Source organism: Photinus pyralis, unplaced genomic scaffold, assembly GCF_008802855.1.
Source record: "Photinus pyralis isolate 1611_PpyrPB1 unplaced genomic scaffold, Ppyr1.3 Ppyr1.4_LG7, whole genome shotgun sequence".
NCBI classification, from domain to species: Eukaryota; Metazoa; Arthropoda; class Insecta; order Coleoptera; family Lampyridae; genus Photinus; species Photinus pyralis.
Genome location: NW_022170738.1, coordinates 28,165,866 through 28,189,271, shown reverse-complemented (window position 1 = coordinate 28,189,271; position 23,406 = coordinate 28,165,866). Strand labels below are relative to the sequence as shown.

The following is a 23,406-nucleotide window of genomic DNA, read 5'->3' as shown; positions in this document are numbered from 1 at the left end:
TAAAAGTAAATATTGTTTTAAAACGCTCATAATCTTGATACAAGATAAGCGTTATATTAGAATTAAAAATATAAAAAGGTTAATTCAAAAGCATCAAAAGTTTAAATAAAAAATTAAAATTACTTGAAATAAATATACCAATTATTCAACTTAAGAAAATCACATTCTTTATTAAAGACTACCTGAGTTTAATACAAATATCAATTTTCTTAAAATTCAAAAAGTATTTACTGAAAACAAACAACTTTATTCCTGAATGAAAAATATCTAATTCTTAGAAGAAGTAAAATATTATTAAAGCAAAATAGTAATATTCTTGAAGGAAAAATTATACTGCTCTCCCCTAAACAAAGATAATTCTTAAAAATAAATTTTTATTTTGCTACTGATTAAGGGTGATTATAATATAGAAACAAAGTGTTTTGAATAATTTTTTTATTATATATAAAACATAAACATAAAACAACATAATGGGGTAATATTCTTAAAAATTATACATGTATATTATATCTTACATATATATATATTAAAGAAATACTCGTTAGTATCCCTTTGATACGTATAACAGATCAACATCTTCCCCTATATCATGAAATAATGTTGCAGGAATATTTGAAAAAAGTTCTTCTAAAGGAATGAGTTTATGCTCATTTGTGTAATTAACTGTATATGCCCTGTAATGCGTGCTAAATGAATGTGTACGTAATAATCTACACAAGAATTTACAACACTTATCGTCATTAATTAAGACTTGGGTAATTTCACAAAATTTAGGTAGGTACATCGTTTTCACATTCGTAAAGTAATATTGGATTGACTTGGTATCTAATACTATTAATTGTAATAAATGTAACAGTATCAAATCCGTTCAACTGTATGTATTCATCTGTATAGTGACCAATTTCAATGGTATCAACCAGACCTTTACAAGATATTAACCTATGACAAAATCTTAACTCATGGATAAAGTGTAAGGAATATTTCTTCGACATCTGAAAATAGTGGACTTAAAATCGCGATGCTTTGCTTCATATCTAATTGTAGAAATTTAATTTTGGGCGACCAATTTTTAAAATTATATTTGGATAATGTATGAGGAAGTGATGTTTTGGTCAATTTAATTTAATTTTATTTTATTTTCAATGCCTTTTGCCATACTCTGCTTAAATGTAGGTAATTAAAAAATCTCCTTACGTTTACTCCTCAACAGCTGTCTCAATTATATTTTTCTCTGTAATGGTACTAACATTTGCCGGGAAATCACAGCTATTAGTTGTAAAACTTAAACTATCTGCTGATGCTGTACTACCACATCCCTTAAAACAATTAACTTAATTACACATCTTTATTACGAAATTTTAAAGTATACATAATATTAAGTCAGGTAAGGTACTAACTCCGTTTAAAGAATTGAAAAAATGTTTGGAAAATTTGATCCTCTTTCCAACACTAGGAATTAATTCCGTTATTGTCTCGACGGTTAAGTCATACAAATTCGTGATGTCTATATCATTGCCTGCAAAATTACTTTTCAATGCTGTATTTTATGATCGGATATTCATATTTGAAAAAATCTTGCTAATATATAACTAACTTACCTTTAAACGTTTGCACAATAGGTCCACACACTCTCATTGCTCAAATAAATCTTCCATAATAATGTGATAAACTAAAAACAAAGGACCGGACACACCGCGTGCTTATAGCTACCTCATGGTAAATGGGCGCTAATGGCGTCATTCGAGTTGCAGTTGCATGTATAAAAGTGCCGAATTGCATTTTTACCAAATAAAAACAACTCTTAATAGAAGAAACCATGTTTTGAAAGAAGTATACGATTTACTTGATCAGACAACACTTTATTTACAATCAGATATGTTTGGTTTGAGTATTTAATTGTTTCAACCCAACCATATTTAACTTACTTTAATGAAATATTTTACATGAAACTGAAAATTCAACTCGTTTGATTGAAAACAATAATGTTTTTATCACAAATACTTGATATATTCTTTTTAAGAATATATTTTTCAATTTAGCATATAGTACAAAATTATAATTTTCTTATTTTAAGCTGTTAGACTTCTAAATTTTTACAAGATATTCTTGTATTAAGATCACACAGTTTTGAAATAAACAAATATTTCCTAGATTATCCAATTTCTTGAACGAAGAAATTATTTTTATGTGTGCAACACTTAATAGATTCTTGACCGATTTATGTGTTTTTATTTATATTTAGATACAGTCTGTTCCCTTAAAGATGATATTCAATACGAGTGTGCAAAATTAATCGATGTAATAAATATTATAGCGATTCGTGGATGGTGCTGTATTTGGATACATGGACATTTGATCGTTAATTTATAATTAAATGTCTTACAGCATATTTCCTTCTTTTATGTTACTGTTTATTTACAGGGTGCTTCATCTGGGGACGAGTGACGTACGTTAGGTCGTTGATTGTTACGTATTGCACTGGGCATTGAGAATTAATTTATACTAATAGTTTGTCACGGCATGTTACGTTGTTTTGTTGTAAGTGATACTTAACGTTATGCTCCTACTATCTATTTTAACCGGGTGATTTGTTTCGAATATGTATTGTGCTATATTTGATTTCGATATTTAATCTCGACTTGACGTAGAAGATTAAAGTGGCAAAAGTTCACAGCTGACATACGCATAGATATATGTCTGTCAGTTATTCAAGTTTTGTAGTCAATTAAAAGTAACTCAAAATGGCAAACTATAGAAGTAGAGTAACGAGCATAATGGAAAAAAAGTATAGTTAAATGTTTCGGTCTCGAGTTTTTCGCGTAAATAATAAATTCAAGTAAAGCTGTACTATACTAATATTCCCTAGGTAAAATTCACAGCACTCAAAAATAACCTATAATTAAACGTCAGCTTTACTTCAAACTACTGTTTTGATATGTGTACCTATGGTTATAATCACATTCACCAGGAGGATCGATAGAATAAAAAAACTAGAACATATATGTGCACTTAAGTTAATGAAAAGCATAGTTATTATTGATAAGCTTTACGAAACCATTAGTCACTAATGTGCGCTATATAGTCAACTAGAAATTGTAGATCGCAGTTTTATGAGAGTGCACTCTTCACAGACTTATTTATAAAAAATCATTATACAGACATTACGATCACAGACCATCTCGTTACAATTCCGTTGTGCTGCCGACAAACTGCTTGAATGTTTACCGCGGATGCATTCTCAGGAAGCGATTCTTATAATGCACTACGTGCTCTTTGCTAGGCATTGTTTTATATTTATTGCACGGTTGAATCCCTTAATGTATTCACCATCATTTGTACTTAATTTTTTTTTTCTTTTAATGAGATACTAAAATGCATCATTTGAAAGGCATACAATGAATTTGATCTAGATGGTACTTGAATTATGTATGCACTTTTAGTATTCATGGATGCTATTTGCTTTGGAAATAACGAGTGAACAACGTTTAATCGTTCATTGTCTCTGCTTCAAGATGAGATCCTCGGACGAGTTTGCATCAGATTAAAAAGTAATTGTTGCATAAATAATTATAAGAGTTATAACCTACGACAAACGTGTATAAACAAAATATAGTGAAAAATTCAAATACCAATATCGGGGAGCATGTGGATATAATTTTACCCAATTTACTAACTAGATTTAGCATCGATTAATTGTTTTTAAATTCACTTCCGTATGCAGTTCAATACAAAATTTTACTTATCACATAATGCGCTATACAATGACGTCACTCAAATTTGAAAAATTGGCTTTTAGCGATCCTTGTTTATCACAATGAGTTTTATTATCAGTTTATTTAATGGCGTTTTTATTTGAAAAGCGCTTTTCCAACTCGAAAATGTTCGTTCGCGTAAATTTTATCACTCGTAAATAGACAGCCTTGCTACGAATTAGACCGATATCCGTTTTATCTTTCTCTTTTTAGTGTAAAGTCGGTATCTCGTACTTTTCCACACATTCGACTTTATTTAAATATTTCCTAACATAATCGATTTTTTTAAACGCACTACTATATTGATAAAACAAAAAACCTCGCAAAAACTTGCACGATCGAAGTGGTACGTGCTAACTCTTGAAAAAATCTCATCGCTAAATATTCGCAGTTATTCTAAATAAAAATTCTCACACATAAACGTAGTGACAACCCTAAAGTTTAGTCTTGTCTGCCGAAAATCTCCATACAATCCGGTCTCACTAGCGTTTCATCTCAAAAATAGACACTTTTATCGAAAATGTTTTATCGCTTTTATTTCCAGACAAGCTTTTGTTCACGTTTGCTATGAAGCGGGATATGTTTCTAATGTAGAATAAAATACGAGTTCGAAAAAATACTTTTTTAAAAAAGCTGTTACTATGTGTCTAACGCTATGACGGAAAGTTGCAATGGTTCTGAATCTTCCCGAACCGCCGCATAAACGGCCAGCTAGCTCAATGAGTTTCCGGAGCAAAAGTTTCTCGATCAGCGCGTATGTGCGGGTTATAATAATAACACAATGATGGCAATTATAACACTGAATTTTTTTAATCGTTCGATATGTAAATTACGCTGGTAGAGCCTACCTAATTAAATTACAACCGGCCACCCTGTATATAACAACAACAAGCTAACATAACTCCCAATTGAAATTATGGCAGTAAGTGCCCTCAAAGTCGCAATTTGGCATGAAGGTATTGTAATATTGAATGCGAGATAAATAGTATATAGCCGGAACATGAGAACGAAACCCTCTAAGTTAGTTTTGAAGTTTACAGTGGTAGTAATAACATTAACACCTGTTCAATTAGAGTAAACTCTTTAGCTGGTGTATATAGCGGTAAACATGACTGTGGCGGACGTTTTACTTGACTTCGGCCCCTGCTCTAATAATGGGCCACCTTGTATGTGCATTTCAATTAACATGAAATGTTTTATTGTAATGATGTTTGATTTTGTTTAAATAATTGTTTTGTTTATTTTGTTGTGGTGCTTTTAAATTTAAACTACGTGTTAAAATACTAGATTTAATTAGTTAGGAATTATTTACGTAATACTTGAAAGCTCATCTCATGCTTTCTCAGGTCGTTTGCGATAAGAGTCCTCCTCGCTGCGTTAGTCAAGATAAGCGTGTGTTATCGCCGAGCTGAGCAGATGTTAGTTTTGAAGACGTGTATATTTGTTAAGGAAGTGGGAAAGAAAGGGAAAAGGTTTTATATAAGCGAACCAGACATCAATCGTGTTGCTGGAAGTTTGAAACGGAGCCGTTTGTTTTGGTGTATTGCCGTATTTGAGCGTTTGAAAAGATGTCTCCGAAATTTTTTTACGTCTTGATAAAAGTGAACGTTCAGTCGAGTTAAATTTAGTCGGAGTGCTGTGGTTATCGAGCTTATGTAAAAATAAGCCATTTAAGGTGTTCAAGTTATCAGTTAAAGAGAGGTTTTTCGGCATTAAAAGGGGCTGTGTTATAATTGTAACTACAAAGAAGTCAGTGTTGTCTAAATCAAGTTTTAAATGGAGTCAAGTGAGGTTCCGAAGCCTCATCAGTTTTTGAGATATGTGCTATTCGTCGTTTAGTATAAAATCAGTCACGTCATCATCGCAGACCCACTGCAAAACTGGTTGCCTGTGAGGTGTACATAAATTATGCTATTATATGTTCGTCTCTATCGGGCCCATGCGAACAAAAAGACATAAGCTTTGCAGTGGGCGGCTGCCTGCGAGATTGACGTGACTGTTTTTATACTAGATCATGTCTAGTGCATTTGTTTGTTAAAAAGGGGAATTTTGACTAGACGATAAGGATTATTTAACTTACGGTAATTGATAATTAATCGAGCCCAAATTATGACCCAGATCAGAGTTCTCAAGCTTTGCCAAAAGAGAATTGTGTCCCCTCAACAACCTTTGCCCCCGTCAAATCATTAAATTAAATTATTGGTCCAGGGAAGAAGATTTTTAAATATGACAACATAAAAAACATGATCAAACTAGTAAAATAAATTAACAAACTATTTGCCTTAATTTGAGCTTTTCACTTAAATTTGATTATGTAATATAATAAGTATTTTATACTGCTACATCCAAAAAAGTGTACTGTTTAAGAATATGTAATATTCTATGTAAAAATAATTTAATTAACTAATTTAATTAGCCCAAACAAAATTTTCACCCTGTATAGGTACGTAGTTAAACATTTTACATTTCCGTTTGACTTTGTGTACGAGTTCGCCATTAGCAGATAAACATTTCAAATCGAATTATCCACTTTTCGCCGTTATGACATTCTGGTCGTAAATTTCACATTCCAAAATTCGTCTCTTGAATTATTACACGTAAGCTTTTGTTTGTATGAGCTTTAATGTTGGTTTTGTTTCGTTTATTAGTATTTACTTACAGCACGTAGCGTTACGATAGTTAATAATGCGCATATGAAATAAAATCTTTCGAAACGCGTATTTGTGCTCCCAGGAATATCACTGCAAATATTCATATACATGAATATCTCATTTAAGTTAAATATATCCCGTTGATCTATCTGCACAAAGGTCTAATTTAGCGATGCTATACCAATGCGGTATTAATATGCTATCAACAAAAGTTTATGGTAACGTGAGGGGTTGAATTATTAACGCAGAATTTACAACTTGACATCGTAATTTGTTAGTCGATACACTCGCACAATCTGTTTCTCCAATTTAGCATCATGAGCCGAGCATGAATTGTTTCTGCCTTCAGATTTACGATCGACCAAGACAATCTAATAATTAATTGCTTTACTTCTCACTTCCGAAGCTCACGATATCTTTCAAGATGCGTCTTTGACGACCTCGGGATTGGTTTCAATTTTATGCCTGCCAGTTACATCAGTTACTAAGTGTTTATCGTCGAGCTGTGTGTTTAATTTAACTTGCCATTAATTTCGTGAATATAGCATATTCCGTCGAGCATATAACAACAATAAACATGTGTGTTTTGCAGTAGATGCAGTTCAATTTCTCCAATGTAGGTATTCAGTGAGATATACCATTTAGGAAGCCTTATTGCAGTATATTGCTTGCATAAATCAAAATCGTTATGTAATATTGAATGTAATCTAGAAAATCATGTCGCTTTCAGTCAAAACCAAACTAAAATTAATAATTTAGTTCCTCTTACATCTTGCGGCCTTATAGGGGTTTATGTGTTCGAATCACTTAATGTTAGTCAGTCGTTCTTGCAATATTATCTCAATGGGCCTAAAAGGCCAAGCACTCGAAGAGATAATCCCAGATATTCATTTATGGAGGTAGAGGCGATCCCCTGGACCGTAAAGATTGTTACAGCTTTTACTAAATTTTAAATTAAAGATGCACTTCTCTCATTGGCAGAAAAAAGAGATTGCTTTAAATGTGGTTCGAAGTTTTCTATTTTTTACACACGACATTATAAAAATAGTTATTGAGGATATCGTTCCACATGCGATTGCTCCTCCACATTGCATTTTCTGATGCCGAAAATCTCGATTCATGAGTTTCAAAATTAATATTCTCAGTCAACGAACAATAGTAGGGCACACGGGGGAGAGCAGTATTTTTTGTTTTAGATATGAGTTTGGAGTTGTTGAAAAACAAACGGCCCTCGTTTCTAGGCGTTGAGCTTAGAAAGCGAGACAGGTTTTCATTTTTTACTTATTGTCCAGTAGTGGTCTGGTTGCCCGCTAAACATTTCATGTAACAGAAACTGCAAATAAAGGAGGGTAGGTATTTAAATAGTTGACGCCGAAATTAGTAGCTATATTCCAAAGAGTGGGAATGTAGACGCCATGCTTCTGAAACAATTTATGGATTCAACAACAAAATACGATAGAGCAATCGTAAAGTATATCAGAATTTTTTGTTGGGAAGTGTATAGGGATCGCACTCAGCTGACAATAACTACATTATATCATCCATAGTGTGAGAGAACATAAATTTATTTACGTTACGAATTTAACAGGAATTGTGCATTTTTAGCATATTTTCCTCAAAGTGAAAAATCGCTATTAGCTGCACTTTGACGTCCGTCCGTCCGTCCGTCCGAATGTCCGTCACACGTACTCCTCCTAAACCACTGAACCAATTTTGACGATATATTCGAATAAACACACATATAATTGATTGACAATGACAAAAATTTATTCTGAAACACATGAGACAAATGGGCGATAATTAAAAATTAAAAAATTTCAAATTACATAAGAATCCAAATAATCTGGTCGGGAAACGTTTGCAATATTAGGTGCACTTATCAAAAACACAACATTTGCTTCAGCTTCAGAAAACTGTAATAACCTGAATTCAAAGACTCGAAGTAGCTTGATAAATAAGATGAAAATGGTTTTCGGTGGCTGCTCGGACGGTAGAAACTTTAACATTCACTAAGACGACAACTGCTTTGTTGACTCCCACTGGTAGGTACTAACTTTTTCTGAATACCGAACAAACCGCTTTCAAAACTACTTCACTTGACGATAACTTAAATCTTTTATTAACTTTACACACTTCACACACATTACTTCGAAACAGACAAACTGTTTTTACCGTCGCGAAAAACTAACAGCTAGCTAGTCCAGTTTTTACGTTGAACACCACTTCTACTTTAAAATAATCTCCTTCAGAATTATGCAAAACGCCACTGGTTTTATTAATGCCAACTGCGAAGAAACGCGTTCCTATTTACGGCGAATTAACGCGCACATCGTAAAACACCATCATCTTTCAACTGCGATATGAACACGTGCGGTAATCAATTTCGCCTTCGCTTATTTCGTAAATAATCCTCCAGATTTACTTCAATAAATTGAAATATTCTCATGCACAGGATGACCATTGACCAGTCATTATTTTCTGTTTAGACCACAACAACGTCTGCATATGTCGTTGTTTGCACATAAATTGCCCCTTAAATTGAACACAAAAACAAAATTGCATCAACCCTCCTTTGAATACAAAAAGAAAACCATTTTAATTATGGATTTTTGATCAATTTACCAACGATCATAAATAGGTCGCGGTTTAACTTCGACAGTCGGACTCAATCGTTTAAAAACAATTTCCTAATCAAATCAAGATCTCGCATTATACCACCAACCATCCGTGCCAGAGGAAAAATCCTATCATCCCTAACATGAATTCTCCTAAATTTTCCCTATCCTTTATCAATGCCTGTCTTAACCTTTTCTCCAACTCATCTAACCCAAGGTTTCTCAGTCACTTTAAAAATACTTGGTCTCGTCGGCCCCCCTCCGGTATCCACTTATTTCCTCTCTGACATTATCGTTTTGTTTTCACATCTCCTCTAGTAACCCCATTCTTGTCGCCTTCATTTCCGTTTTTCTATTTTTTCACTCTGCGGGTCTATTTTTTATTCGTTTCTTTTAATTCCACAATATGCGAATACATTTTCTCAAATATCTCCACTTTCGTTTGCTTTAATTCTGCCTTCAAATCTGTCTTCAATTCCATATCACCTCCAAAAACAAGCTTACAAAGTTTGTTTGTACATAATACCCCGCACACAAGCGGTCGATAATTAAAGATTATCAAAATCTAAAATTCCTTAAAGTTTTTTGAAGAATTCAAATAATATGGGCGTGAAAGGTGTGCGATATTCAGGCGCACTTATTAAAACCACAACACTCGCCGACAGCTTGTGGAAACTTCACTTCTTTATTGAACTGAACTCAATGACCCGAACTGGCGTGATAAATAAGATGAAAAGATTTTCGGTGGCTGCTCGGACGGTATAAACTTTAACTTTCACTAAGCACAAAAGCGATAAAACCTAAATAAAAAAATTACGCAATTACAAAATCCAATTCCAAATGGAAAAAGAAAACACTATGATACAAATTTAAATGAAACGGACCAACTCTGTGCTTATTTCTTAAATAATCCCACAGATTTATTTGCCATGTACACAACGTCCCGTCATTATTTTCAATGTTTAAGTCGAAATACCGTCTACATGACGTTGTTTACACAACAATATTAAAATTTGCTAAAATAATCGGGCAGAATTGGTAGTTGGGGGCATTCAGTATTGCTAATGAATCTTCAATATATTTTGTCAATAAATATATGAAGAGCCACTCTCCAGAGACATTAATATTACCTGTGCATACCACAGTTAACTGCAACTTCATAAATAAAAATGAATGCAATTTTGGTAAATGACATCAGACCTACGAGTATATAATAAACAAAATGGTAGGAAAAATCTGCAGGTTTTGATCAAGTCTCCATTTACGACGTAGGACGTGGGAAAGGGGAGCCACTTAGTATTGTTAGTGCATTTATGTAAGATCTAAAAAATATAGCTATCAAAAACTGACCACTGGATCGATCACTTGCCTATAAAATTCAGCAATTAATGTAACTCTCGCAGATCTACACGAAAGAGACGATTTCTAAAAAATTTTGGCCTGTTGAATCTAAAAAAATTATACCTATCAAGATCTGGCCACCAGAAGCCAAGATACTTTCCTATAAGGTTCAGCAAAGAAGGTCATTGTCGCAGAATTACCAGAAAGAGACAATTGCTAATAAATTTTGGCCTGTAGGACCCAAAAAAATATGGCCATCAAGATTTGACCACCAGAAAAAGACATCGAGCAGACAATTACGATAGGGAAACATCACTTTTGCAATTTTTACCTTCATTTATACCAATATTTATTTACTAGTTGGCACTAATAGATAATGAATAAATAATAATTTTTAATAGTAGGAGGCAATAAAGTGTCTTGGTTTTAGAATACAAAACCGTTAAATAAGTAAGCAAAATTACTGTACCAGCACGTAACATATCTCCAAGGGGCGTTTCTCTACAATGCAGCAATAATGTTAATTTACGTAAATCTTCGTTCCACTTTCCTATAGCTTTATGAAAACGATGTAGGTTCATTCCATATTTATGTAAGCACACGTTAAACTTGGAAATAGACTATGGGTAGCAGTACTCTAATTCACACCAAAGAAATTGTCTCTGCAAATACAAAGTGAATTTCACTTATTACTTGATCGCAAAAATTTAACGTGAATTTTAGTTGTATATTATAGATTTTACTCGTGATAACCAGAGACCTTCAATGCGTGAACTTACCCCTTTAGATGATGTTCCTAACGTGCTAAACCGACGCGACGTATCTTAAGATCACATAAACAAGCGCAAAGGTATCTAAAAATACAACCAACCCTTAAAATGTACAACAAACCACTCTGTTCAATTTATATCCGAAGTATGTGTTCTTATTTCTCTTACTTGTGTCCAATAATGGGAGTCTTTCACTAAAGATAACTGGAATATGACTTATATAAACATAACAGCGTTGTTCGCTCCCATGTCGAAATTCTGCTAAAGTTCAACGTGCAAGACAAATTAAATAGAACAGGAGTGCTCAATCATTCATGCTCACAACTAATCTAGTTTTTATTAGCTAATTAATTTACCTATTGCAATTACTAGAAAACACGGTTACCGTTTTAGTAGCTACGGCTCGTTGGTAAACAACACAAAATCTGAGAAATTAAAACTTTTCAACGAGAAACTTTTTAATTAGTGAAAGATTCCATAACTTTTTGCGTAATTTTATTACTTAATAAATTCAGTTATAAAACTGGGCCTTGTAATTAGATCAATTTGCTTAATGGTAACGGTGTTTGGTTTCTAAACAGTATTACTGTCAACTTCCATTACTGGTGGATCGTTAGGGGAAATGATATATATATATATATATATAACGGATTTAAGATGTCGACGTCCAATTTACACTGACAATTAATGATAATTAAACATTTTTGTTTTCAATTTAAATAAGCTCCGTTTGATGTGGACTTACTCGGTTTGAGTTCACAGAGTTGAGGTCCGCTTAAAACATCCGAATAGAATGGAAGTTGTTTTGTTTAATGAGTTGGGAAAGTTTTTCCAGTTCGCCAACCCACGGGGGAATGTAAAAAGTAAATGATACGGGAAACCTTTGAAAGTAAAGTTGGAAAATTCAATTTCTTGCTCCTAGTAACAAATAAAATTCGACTTTTGTCAATCCATTGCTTATCGCTACAGGCATTTTTTTATATAAACTCATTTTTACCGTTATTTAGTAAATGCGCGGTTGAGTTATATGGAAAAAAATGGTTGCCTCCAGAGGGAGTTTCTGCACGTAGGTAGTCACTTCGATGCTACTATAAATACAAGAGAAGTTTCTGGCGAGTGCTTTTTATTGGAATTGAATTTTCGTGATTTGCATGTCAATCGAGACATCAAAGCACGAAAGCAATTTCATGTAGGATAATATTCACTATCGTGTGAATAAGTTCACCTAAGGTTTACCAGGAAGAGGGAACTTCAACTTATCTCTGCTGTTAGGGGACCAACGGAAGTATCTTCCAATTGTACCCCAGTGTATTTCTAAATCAGACGACAGTATGTGGAAATCCTTCTGAGGCCTGTTCAAATCTTTTAGCATAATCCAAAACAAGTACCAACGCTAAAACCGTAAGAAATGACAAGCGCCTGCTGGAGTAAATATTTACATTTTAGCTCATATCGATAAATTCAATTTTCAAGTGAATATGCAGAATTTAATTTTCGGGCTCACTGCCCAACAATGGGCTATCAGTCATTTACAATACACAAGTACACTGAAATTGGTACTTGGTAACTTCGAAATTGCGTCCTGCAATGAAAAGACAACATTTGCGCGGAAAACCCCGGAAAATACCTATATGGAAAACTTTGAAAGGTGCATTTTTTAGCGGACCACCCCAAATTTCGCATCGGCCCGGAAAGTCGAGACCGCCTACCGCACGGATTTGGATCTAGTTAATCTAATAAAAAACCAATTAGAGAACCTGTCAGTGACCAATTTTTACAGTATAAAATTTTTTGCTTGCTTGCATCCTAAAAATCTGTGGATTTGACGTAAGAATATTCCTAGAAGAAATCATCAATTCCCGGATAGTTTGGAAGAGTTAAGTATCCGACAGAAAGATCCATATTACTAACCATGGTATTTTATTGTTTCTCGTACACAGATGGAATCTGGTAGAAAAAAATCCCAATATTCACCTAACAATTCCCAATTTGAGACTCAGTCCATCAACATCCGAAAATTCCATAGAATTTATTACCCAACTTTTGAGTAACACCTGAAATAAATATTGCACACATAGAACAAAAAATATAACATGAAAATCTATCTCAGCCGCACTTTGGATTCGAAAAACACAATTAATTGATTGACAAATGACAATGAGAACCATTTATTCGGAAACACAATGAAACAAAATTCAGACAAAATGCCTGAAAGAAAGAAAAACTTACAAAGCTTGTTTGGACTTATTACTCCGCACTCAGGCGGTCGACAAATAAAACAATAAAACTTAAAATTACTTACCGTTTTTTCTACTAATTCAAACACGTTTGAGATATAGGACGCACTAAACTCACACAAATGCTGAACTTCACTTTGCTTTAGAACACAGAGTTAGATGACTCACAAAACTGGTCTTAGAAGAGGCCTTCCACCGTTTCCTTTTTTAGGTTGACAAACTTTTTCTGTAATCGGACAACAGCCGTTAAACTTCTCACACAACCTTGTTAACTTGCTTGTGAAAAAGTTTATTACGCAAGATCTGTCTTACTTTTAACACAACTAAATTAAATACACTACAAAAGCGATAAAATTTAAACAAGAATTACGAATTTATAAAATTTCTAAAAAGAAAAAGCAAACCTGAGAAATTCAAATGAAATGAACCAGATTTGTGTTTATTTCGTAAATAATTCCCCAGGTTTACTTAATAAATTGAAATATTCTGATATACAGGATGTACCGTAATTATTTTTGGACAATGAGTTCAAAATGGTACCATGGTCACGAATATTGATTTAAATTACTTTAAAAAGAAATCATAGGAAAAATTGTAAGTAGAAGAACCTGTAAAATTTTTTAGCAAGCAAATTCTCAAAAAATGGTCGATTTTTAAGTCAATTTTCAGAAAATAGAGAGGGAGAAATTTTTCAGTATGTACTACATCGTGAAATTTATGTTTCACAGTTAGTCGGGAATCAATTAATCCCTTAATTTGAAATAAATTGAAGCCCGCAAGTCAATTAAATCAAGGAAGGGGTGTTCAACACCCTTTATATGCAAAGCCTATTGTATACCACACTCAAAGAGGGCCGGACGCCGCCTACAGTTATGTAAAAGTTTAGATGATCACTTGTTCGTTTGTTATGATGTACCGAAACGTCCTGTTTTGAGTTCGTAAGCACTTTGGTAACCTCTGCGGGTCAATAATATTATATACCAGGCTACGAATTTCTGGGCCTAACATACCGCCGAACATATGGCGCCTTCGTTTATGTTAAGAAGCAAAATACCAAGTGCATTTGTTGTTTCTATATCGAGCGAGTATGGCCTGTATGGTTGTAACAAAAAAACTGGTAGTATCACTCTCTCCACCTTAAGCCTAGATCGTCCCATGTGTAAAAAAAATATTGGCCTACATTCTATATTCGAATTAGAGTTGTTTTCCTTTATAGTCAAGCAATATGTGCAAACAACGGTTGTGTTGTACTTAACCGTTAAGCGCAACACCACGTTTAATTTAATGTATCCCTGCCAACTCAAATTGGATGGTAAAATAACACGGAGTAATTTAAACAGCCCTAGCAACACATTTCCGTATAAAAAGCGTTTATTGTAGATTAAAACCCTATGTATATAATACGCATATAAAACGAATGCTAAAAAACCGTTATTTATATACGTATTATCAACGTAGAAAATGAACTCTATGGTTTATATTGCTGTGTGCACTGGTCGGTAGGCCAGAAAGACCGTACACAAAACACCTAAACGAAACCCTAGCTAGCTCTTTACTTTTGTTATTTACCACGGGACAAGACTTCTCCACAGCACAGACCGCAAGATTCGATTATGCTCTCAGTCAACTTCTAACAGATAATTGGTCAGGCAAAATACCTGAACTGCAAAATGTTGAACAATTAAAATGGACCTTGGGCAAGCATCCAATCCAAACACAGGTAAATTAGAAGTGAATGAAACACACGGAAATTAATGTGAGAATTTCAAAAGTGCGATTTAATTCTAATACACACACAAGGAAAAATGATACAAAAACAAACAATTATTCCACAAAGACTAAAATTAAAACTGTCCTGACTCTTACCGTAAAGCTGATTTCATTTTCAATGACCTAGTTCTGCTCACAAATTTGCATAAAGCGAATTAAATTTGCAACAAGACATGCGTAAACTGTGCGTACAGCTAATTTTAAATTGACCGCACTTGAGCCCTGAACTTGGCTTAAAAGCTGATTTCAAACTTCCAACAAATGTAGTTCTTTGTTGACTGTGGCTAAAAGCGACGCTATTCCTATGCAAATCCTATTTAAGCCGAAACTCTTCTTCCGAAAATCAAAATTATAACAACCAATATCCCCTCAACTTACGTTAAAAGACCAAAATAATAGAGGTCGAATAATTTTACAAAACAAATTCTTATCAGACATTAATACTAGGAAAAATAAAAATTCATCTCTAAAAATAAAACAACCTTGACCGCTTTCTCGTATCACAATAATAATTTCCATGGCGTTATAATAGACCAACGACAAATTAAAAAAAATTAATTAATTTTTAGTAAACAATCAATACAATTTATTGCAGATATTTTGTTGGCTATTCTTGTTGCAACCAAAATAAAAATATCGAAACGTCCAATAACAACCAACTGTTAGCAATATTTTGCTAAATAGCTTTCCGTGAGTAAGTAATTACAACAGCAGGTTGTGCCGGTTTGAGCTGCGAGTGTGGTTCGGTAATGTCGAGAGTAGGATGGCGATATTCCGTGCCAATTAGAACAGGCGAAATCGTAACTTAGAGAGCACATAGTTTATGGTCTTTTACCTTTAACGTAGTTAACTGCATATCTAATGCAATCATTAGGACGGATCCATTACTGTTATAGTTCAACGTTTAACATCTGTTTATTCTTTGTGCATAATTTAGTGAGTTTCGGTTTGCTTTTACCATCTAGCAAAGCTTTTAAAAGCAATAGATCAGATAATCGCTGATAAACCAATAAATGCTTAATGCGCTTCCATTTGTATAATTTTCGTGAAAACTTCGATTGGTAGTTGTTTAAACAACCTTTTTTTACTGCAATGAAAATTGAGGTAATCCTTCCACTATTCACTATTATGTTATTCCCTCAGTTGAATAAGTAAGTAGATTGTAGGTTATAATCAAATTGTAGGGTTAATAAGGTCATAGTTTTTCATGATTTGTACTCAATCTGAAGGTATAATAATTTATATGATAATAGATATCATTGATATTATAACGTATAGATAAAGGAAGAAGAAGAGTTACACAGCGTAAATGTTTGTCGCCATTAATTAAACGACGAGACAGCAGAAACTTTAGTCGCGAAAAGGTTTCTGGAAGACGGCTTTTCGGTGTAACACAGGCGGATCCAAGAGTTGCGTTTATTTTTTACACTCCATTTGAAGCGTGAATTTGGAAAGTTGTTCATGCCAATTTAGAAGGATTCCCGAATCTGGACTAAAGATGACACGTCGATTTTTCTCACAAATTATTGCTTTATTTATTAATTATTTTATTTATTAATTTTTTTATTAATTATTTTTTTACAGTTGCTCTTGTAAGAATGGTAAACATGTCGGGAAAATTTTTAATGTAATAGAGTGAATAGAAGAAAATAGATTTTATACTAAAGGTACAATGGTTGTTGCGTAGTGTTGTCATAGATTAATCGAATAGATTTATTAATGATCAGAACCACGGAGCAGGATGAAAAGAGAGAAAGCTTACATTAAATTGCAAAAAGAACTTAGACGTTTTGTTGTACCTATTAAAAATTTTCGAGAGCAGCGTTAAACTTCATTAAAAAATAATAACAAGCGTCCTGGCGTATAAAAAACTAAATGTAACGCCCTAAGGTGAATTACGTAAAAATATATAGAAAACAAGTAAAAATGTTGATCTCTAATTATGTATTAAATCGAATCTGCCAGTCAAGCCGAATGTTGACGTTGGCAAATATAATTAAAGCCCGTGGCTGAAACGGTAATTGGAGAGCTTCTGCAGCTACCATTAAATATGAGGTTCTTGTTGTATAGGTCAATATCCATGGCGCACTACGTTAGTAATTTTCGGAAACACATTTCCCCGAAGATGGGAAATTGTCGGCGCTCCAACAGAATGATAATTGAGAAAATTAAGCTTGCCTGTGCAATAAAGTATTAGGGCTGCAAGGAAATGATCCTGAAAGAATTGCGGTGCTTAACTCTTGTACCTTTTAGTATTAGTCTAGAGCGGTATCCATCTTGTAGAGTGAAGGGCTCGCGCTAGGCTCTTAAAAAGTCTGTTAATGCTGTAAATTTTTATTTCGTACGTATATAAAACCACTTTAATTGATTAAGCTTTACTCACCAAAGTGACATTGGTAATTACGAATGTCGATCACCTTTTACAAGAGTAAAAATTTAAGTTTCGTGCCTCGGACACTTAAAAATTAATGTTGAATGTCAACCTATATCACTCTTAATTATCTAAGGGGGGTTAATTACAATTACGGTTGCGTTTATCATCAAAATTTCTAACTGAAGCTTATTACTAATACCGTCAAGTTTTGAAGGGCCTAGTGTTTATTAGATGTGTAATCGACGTTCTCTAATTATAAGAATGATGGGGTAGAATGTGACAGGCCGCAACGAAATTCAATTTCCACTCTGACGTTTGATTTTCAAGTGGATGTTAACCTTTGTGAATATGGGAACGAGAAAATTGGAAGCCATACGTCGACGCCTACTTTAAAAGAAGGTTTAGAAACCTTTATATTTAAGATTGTACCTATACTTGTTTATGTCATTATATTGAACCGTTCGTTTTTTCTTACAATATTCTCTTTTTTTGCAAAGATTCTGAAATGCGTTATTGTTTTGATGCCCGATGTTACATTTTCAGGTTGTTTAATTTCTCAGTTACAACCCTTACAGGGACAAAACTCCGTTGAATTTGTGCTAATTTAATGAGTAGTCTAGTATGTATGGCTCGCGCTTAATTACGTATTTTATACAATCTACTCCCGCTTTGCCTTTTCTGCAGCTTTGGCAAACATTTTTATTTAAATAGAACTCCAAGGAGATCATCTACGCTCCTTTGTGCAATGGCTGGTTAAAGACATCATAGTTATTTGGGATGATTGTTTCGTTGATTGGGGCCATTTTCGGTCTACTACGAGCGAATGCATAAATGGCAGTACTCGGCACCGCTTGATCGCGGAAACGCGGACTGATATTAGGGGTTGAAATGGGCGGCGATTTACAGAACCAACGTTGGAGGCTCAAAAGCTCCATCGACAAAATAATAATGTCTTTATAATAAACGTAGTTCCGCCTGGGTCTGCTTCATACAGAACCAAAACTTAAGGCACTATTTGGCCTTATTGTCAGCAGCAGTAAACATTTTAATATCAACCTAAACCTTTCTTTGAAACACTTCACAATCCATATTCATGATTCATGAAGTGATAACATTAAAATGTAACTCAATTACAAGCGGAGGAAAAAGGAATTAATTAATCCTTTCAGCTAAGTTAATATAATTTAGTAACATCTTGCGTAATTAGCAAACTTAATTCTAGTTCCAATTACAAATAATTGATAACCGAACGCATAGTTTAGCACCGCTTAATTTTAGTTAATTATAATTAAGCACAATGCCTAATTTCGACAACGGTAAGTTTAATTAAGTCTGTCCTCGGGCCATTCCCCCATCGGTGGCATTTACCCTTATCTATTTCGGGACAACTAGATCACTAAATTTGTGTATTATAAACAAAGGCGAGGTGAAATTAAGTATTCAATTCAATTATTCAGTATAAATGAAACCTACCTTTGCAATATCCGTATGGTGGATTCGAACTGACTATTGCCTGACTACATTTCACTTCTACGATTCAATTTCATCAATTGTGTAGATTTTTAGTAACGGTCTACTCATTGAACAACCAAATTGCACCTGTTTTTTAGTGAGTTACTCTACAAAGGCCTCTTATTAACTACCCTCCCGTGCGCTTTCTTCTCGGCTTTCTTTACAAGTTAAATATCCATTTCGGGATTTATTTATTACTTCGTGGAAAGTATACGAAACGTGAAAGTAACATTTCTGTTTATACAATCAGTCACGTATTAAAGTTTTTTTGTTGATGTGACCAGTTTAAAAAATGTATAGCATCGACACTGCTCAAATAAATATATTTCGTTTATAAGGTGACTCATATTAATGTTTAGAAAAGGTTTCGTAACGCTCGTTTAAAAATATGAATTTAGATAGACCGCCACTTTATGTTACAATTTACAAACATACATAAACAATTCCTTGTATACGTTGTCCCATTTTCAACACTTTTATAGGGTATGTCCTTAACTCTTAGTGCTATTAAAAAAAGTAATATAGCGTTATGTGCTCTTTTTGGGTCAAACTTTGACCCAAAAAGAACATAAAAAAAATTGCAACAAAGAAAAACACGTGCAAATTATCAACTTTAAATGGCTTACCAAATTAAATAAAAGCAATAATTTCGTATGGCCCTACTTATATTTAAATAAAGTCGAACCGTGTGTAGGATTTTAAACTTTTCTCATAAACAAACAAGTAACGCATGGTATGCGTGTAATAAACAATACATTAACATGATAACCTAATATTGCCCATTTATTTTACTCAATGACTGCCTATCCCAGTAAAGTTAAAGTATCCTTTGTAAAAGTTAAACAAAATTGTGTATAAAACCAAGTTCTGCGTGTCACAGATAAATGGTGTTCATTTATTGGGGATGAACCCGCACCGAGAAGCGTAAATGCCAATGTAAGCCCGCCGGAGCTGGGTATCGAACTCGGGTCATCTGCATTGGACACTAAACTACTCGGTTATAGTTAGAAAAGATCGATTATGTCAAACTAACTTATTCCACATTACATTGCGGTAATATCGTTTCTGCGCTGTTTGTATTAGTCATTTTCCATTTCCTTAAATTGAAAAACACAAACTTTCCGTGGAACATAAACTTAAGATTGAAGATAATGTAAAAGTTTTATCAAAATCGAAACAGCTCGAGCCCTATGCCGCGTTTCAGGTTAGATCGACCGGACTGAAAATGAAATCTGACACTCGCCCAGATTCTAGTAAATAATAACGATATACAAGCAGGAACAACAGGTTTTGTACAAAATCTCTTAATCCTATCGATTCATGGCGTGTTGAGTTCGAATATCAAACTTAACTTCCAAGTATAAAGTAAGTAGTTATATCGATTTTTAAGCCACGAAATTATTAACAAAACCATTAAGGTTTTTCTGTATCTGTAAATGGGCATTTTATTTTTATTTGTACGATATAAAATCGCGAACCGGAAATTTAAAAGCACCCAAATTGAGTTTTCTTGATTATGTATAAAACCACCTATGCATAAATGAAATTTCTGCTTTAATCGAAAATTTACTTGGCAGTTGTTCAGCAGGAAGGGATAAGCTGTTGTTGAATCTAAGTTTTTCCATCAAGGTGGATTAATTGAACTTGTCGGTACCTTAACGTATACAAATTACGCATAATGCGACAACGCAAATGTCGGAATGAGAAAGCGTAAAACAAATGAAAATGTTAGTCGCGGATGGACCAACAAATTAATAATTTGCGTGTGCTAACCCCCTTTCTATGGCGATAAAAACGACAATAGAACTTCATTCCAAAATTGAAAACGTCATTACGGTGGTAATTTACATTGGATGCACTTGCTTTGTGGTCCGACAGCCGTGAATAATATCTTCTCCGTAATATCTTGAATTGTTATCCTTTTGCAAAATAACGAATTTCTTTCGTCCTAATAGTACTGTAAATTAGTTGAAACAGAAATCAGCAATGCGGTTTTCTCCAGAGCGTCTACCCTCTTACCCTATTCCCTTGAAATAATAGCAAACGTAAAATTTTCGTACTAGTTTATGTTAGTTAGGGAGATAAGATTGGGGTGCTTGAGTTTATTTATAATCATCCTTCCCGCCGAATTACTTTAAATCACCCAAATAAAATTTTATGCTAGAATTTCGAGCAAGATGTGACCTTTAGTTACAAGCAATTATTATTCTTCCGCTGGAACTTTGAACTTGAGTGATTTTGATACGAGTAACATTAAGGAGGGGAGCTACACTTAATTAGGTTGGGACACCAAAACGATTTATTTACTCTTTCAATAGTGGGAATTGGTATAGGATTATGCCGCTGGTGTCATTGCCAAAGGTTATACCAATTAAATTTATGTTCCTTTTTTCGTGAGAGGTAATATCTTGAGTGGTTTTTATCCAATTGGGCGATACAGGCGACCAAAGCAGTCATGACGAAATTATATCTAAAAAACTGTCAACATTTTAAAATTAAATCGGTCCCATTGTTGGAGGTAATCTATTTTTGGTGCAACTGCTTACTGAGGATTTTTTCCAATTTACTAAACAGTAACATATAGTTCAGTAAACTAAGCACGTCTAATCACGTCCTTGAAAGTTACATTTCCGCTTACTAGTACCAAAGAAACACCGAAATTGGGTTATTGTAATCAAGAAAAAATTCGCACCTATTAGGTATCAAAAGAATTTAAATCCAAATACATTTTCCTGAAAGAAAATATCTAATAGCATCAGTTGTATTATAACTATCCCGCGATTCCATGAATGAGAAAGTCGTAGTCCAATGTTAGTTCTATTTCTACTAAATATTGAATACCTTTCACATCTATAAACTAAATAAATATTTTTTCTTTTAAAAAAAAAGGTGAATAAAAATAATTATTGTTTAGGTGTGTCTGTATGTAGTGCTGAGACCCTTACTTTCGGGCACATAAAAAATGCAGTGTCCCATTTGGACCTGCAAAATTAATGCTGTGAGAGCAAAACACCGGTTACAAAATACCACCCCATAGACACCTATGTAGGTATAAGTATGAATTTACCAAAAGCCCTTCAATACCAGTTTTTTTACGTTTTTCTTTGTTAATATTTCTAAAAATCGTATCTGATCGTACTAGAATACTTGTCAATGTTTTCCAGTTTTTTTTTTATTTATTTTTAGTGTAGTACATCTCACCATTGTCTATTTTGAATACTTGTTTATATATTGTGCCATTTCAGAATCATATTCTACTGTAACCCACATTCTTTACTAAAAAAAGGAACTGGAAATGTTTTACATACAATGCAATGTCACTTCATTTGCAAGGTGCTTGTTTTTTTGGACTTTAAATTGCTTTGAGAACCCAAACAGAATGTAAATTAAAACAAACTGCTTTCATGGATTTGAATAGAGTTACTTAACTAAACCTGTTGTTTTTTGTAACTTAGCCTTTCCTTCCAATTAAACCGTCCGCATAAAAGTCCTACAGTGGGCAAATTTATCATTCAACAATGAAGACCGAGCTAAGACTTTGCCTTTTCGCAGCACTCTCTCAGCTTATACAGGTAGGTACCTAAAACCAATTTTGAAAAACTAAATCACTCTCGTTATCATTGCAGTGTACATTTTTCGATTCCGCCGATGTGATATGTAGTCAAAAACTGAAGGTGTCCATGGAGCTCTTCGATAGTTGGTTTCATACCACCACCCTCGAGATTGGCGACGTTCACGATAGGTTAATAGATGACTACATGGTATGTTGGATGCAGGAGAGGAAATTTACGGATAACAAAGGGGAAATTAACTACGACGCTCTTTATGAGTGGGTCCGCAAAGATGTCTACCGCTACTTCGGTAAGGACATAACGACTCATCCTTTAGAGGAAAGGAAAGAGATCGCCGCGAAGATTATACCGGAGTGTCAAGCCGAAGTTGGATTTGATCAGTATATCAATGGCAAGGAGATTGGTGCCTATAATTGTATTGCTAGCAGAATTGGGAAGCTTTGAACTAGTTTTTGCATAGCTTTTTAGGCAACCACAGTATAATGAAGCAAATTTGTTTAGTAGTTGTGTATTTATAGTGTCTTAATGCGTGTTGAATAATTGAATCATATTTGCAAAACAGTGATAACTGTCAATTTTGAGTATTTTGTATACGATTTATGATAGTGTGGAGTTATTCCAACACAATAGACTGACCAAAAATCATTGTGGTCCTTTCGTATCGATTATGTTAGTGTCGTTATTCTTATAAGTGGGCTTTGTGGAAACTGAAATTTCCATGATCAAGTCTGTGATCGAATCAGGGACCTTATTGGCCATAACCATCAACTGTCTATTTCGCTACGGCAAGTTATCGGGTTCTATTCCCGCTC

At 33.9% G+C, this 23,406-nt stretch overlaps 1 protein-coding gene across 5 annotated transcripts in view; it reads left to right on the top strand.

The window, feature by feature from the left end:
• LOC116175851 overlaps window positions 1–23,155 on the top strand; it is a 59,992-nt gene extending 36,837 nt beyond the window's left edge. For 2 of the 5 annotated variants that reach the window (XM_031494184.1, XM_031494185.1), the window contains one exon: window positions 2,422–2,638. In XM_031494184.1, the coding sequence (XP_031350044.1) occupies window positions 2,422–2,489 (68 nt within the window). In that variant the 3' untranslated portion in view covers window positions 2,490–2,638. Of the gene's footprint in view, window positions 1–2,421; window positions 2,639–22,477; window positions 22,595–22,648 lie in introns of those variants that run through there. The other 3 variants (XM_031494187.1, XM_031494186.1, XM_031494188.1) reach the window with 3 other exon arrangements.
• Window positions 23,156–23,406: the final 251 nt, after the last annotated feature.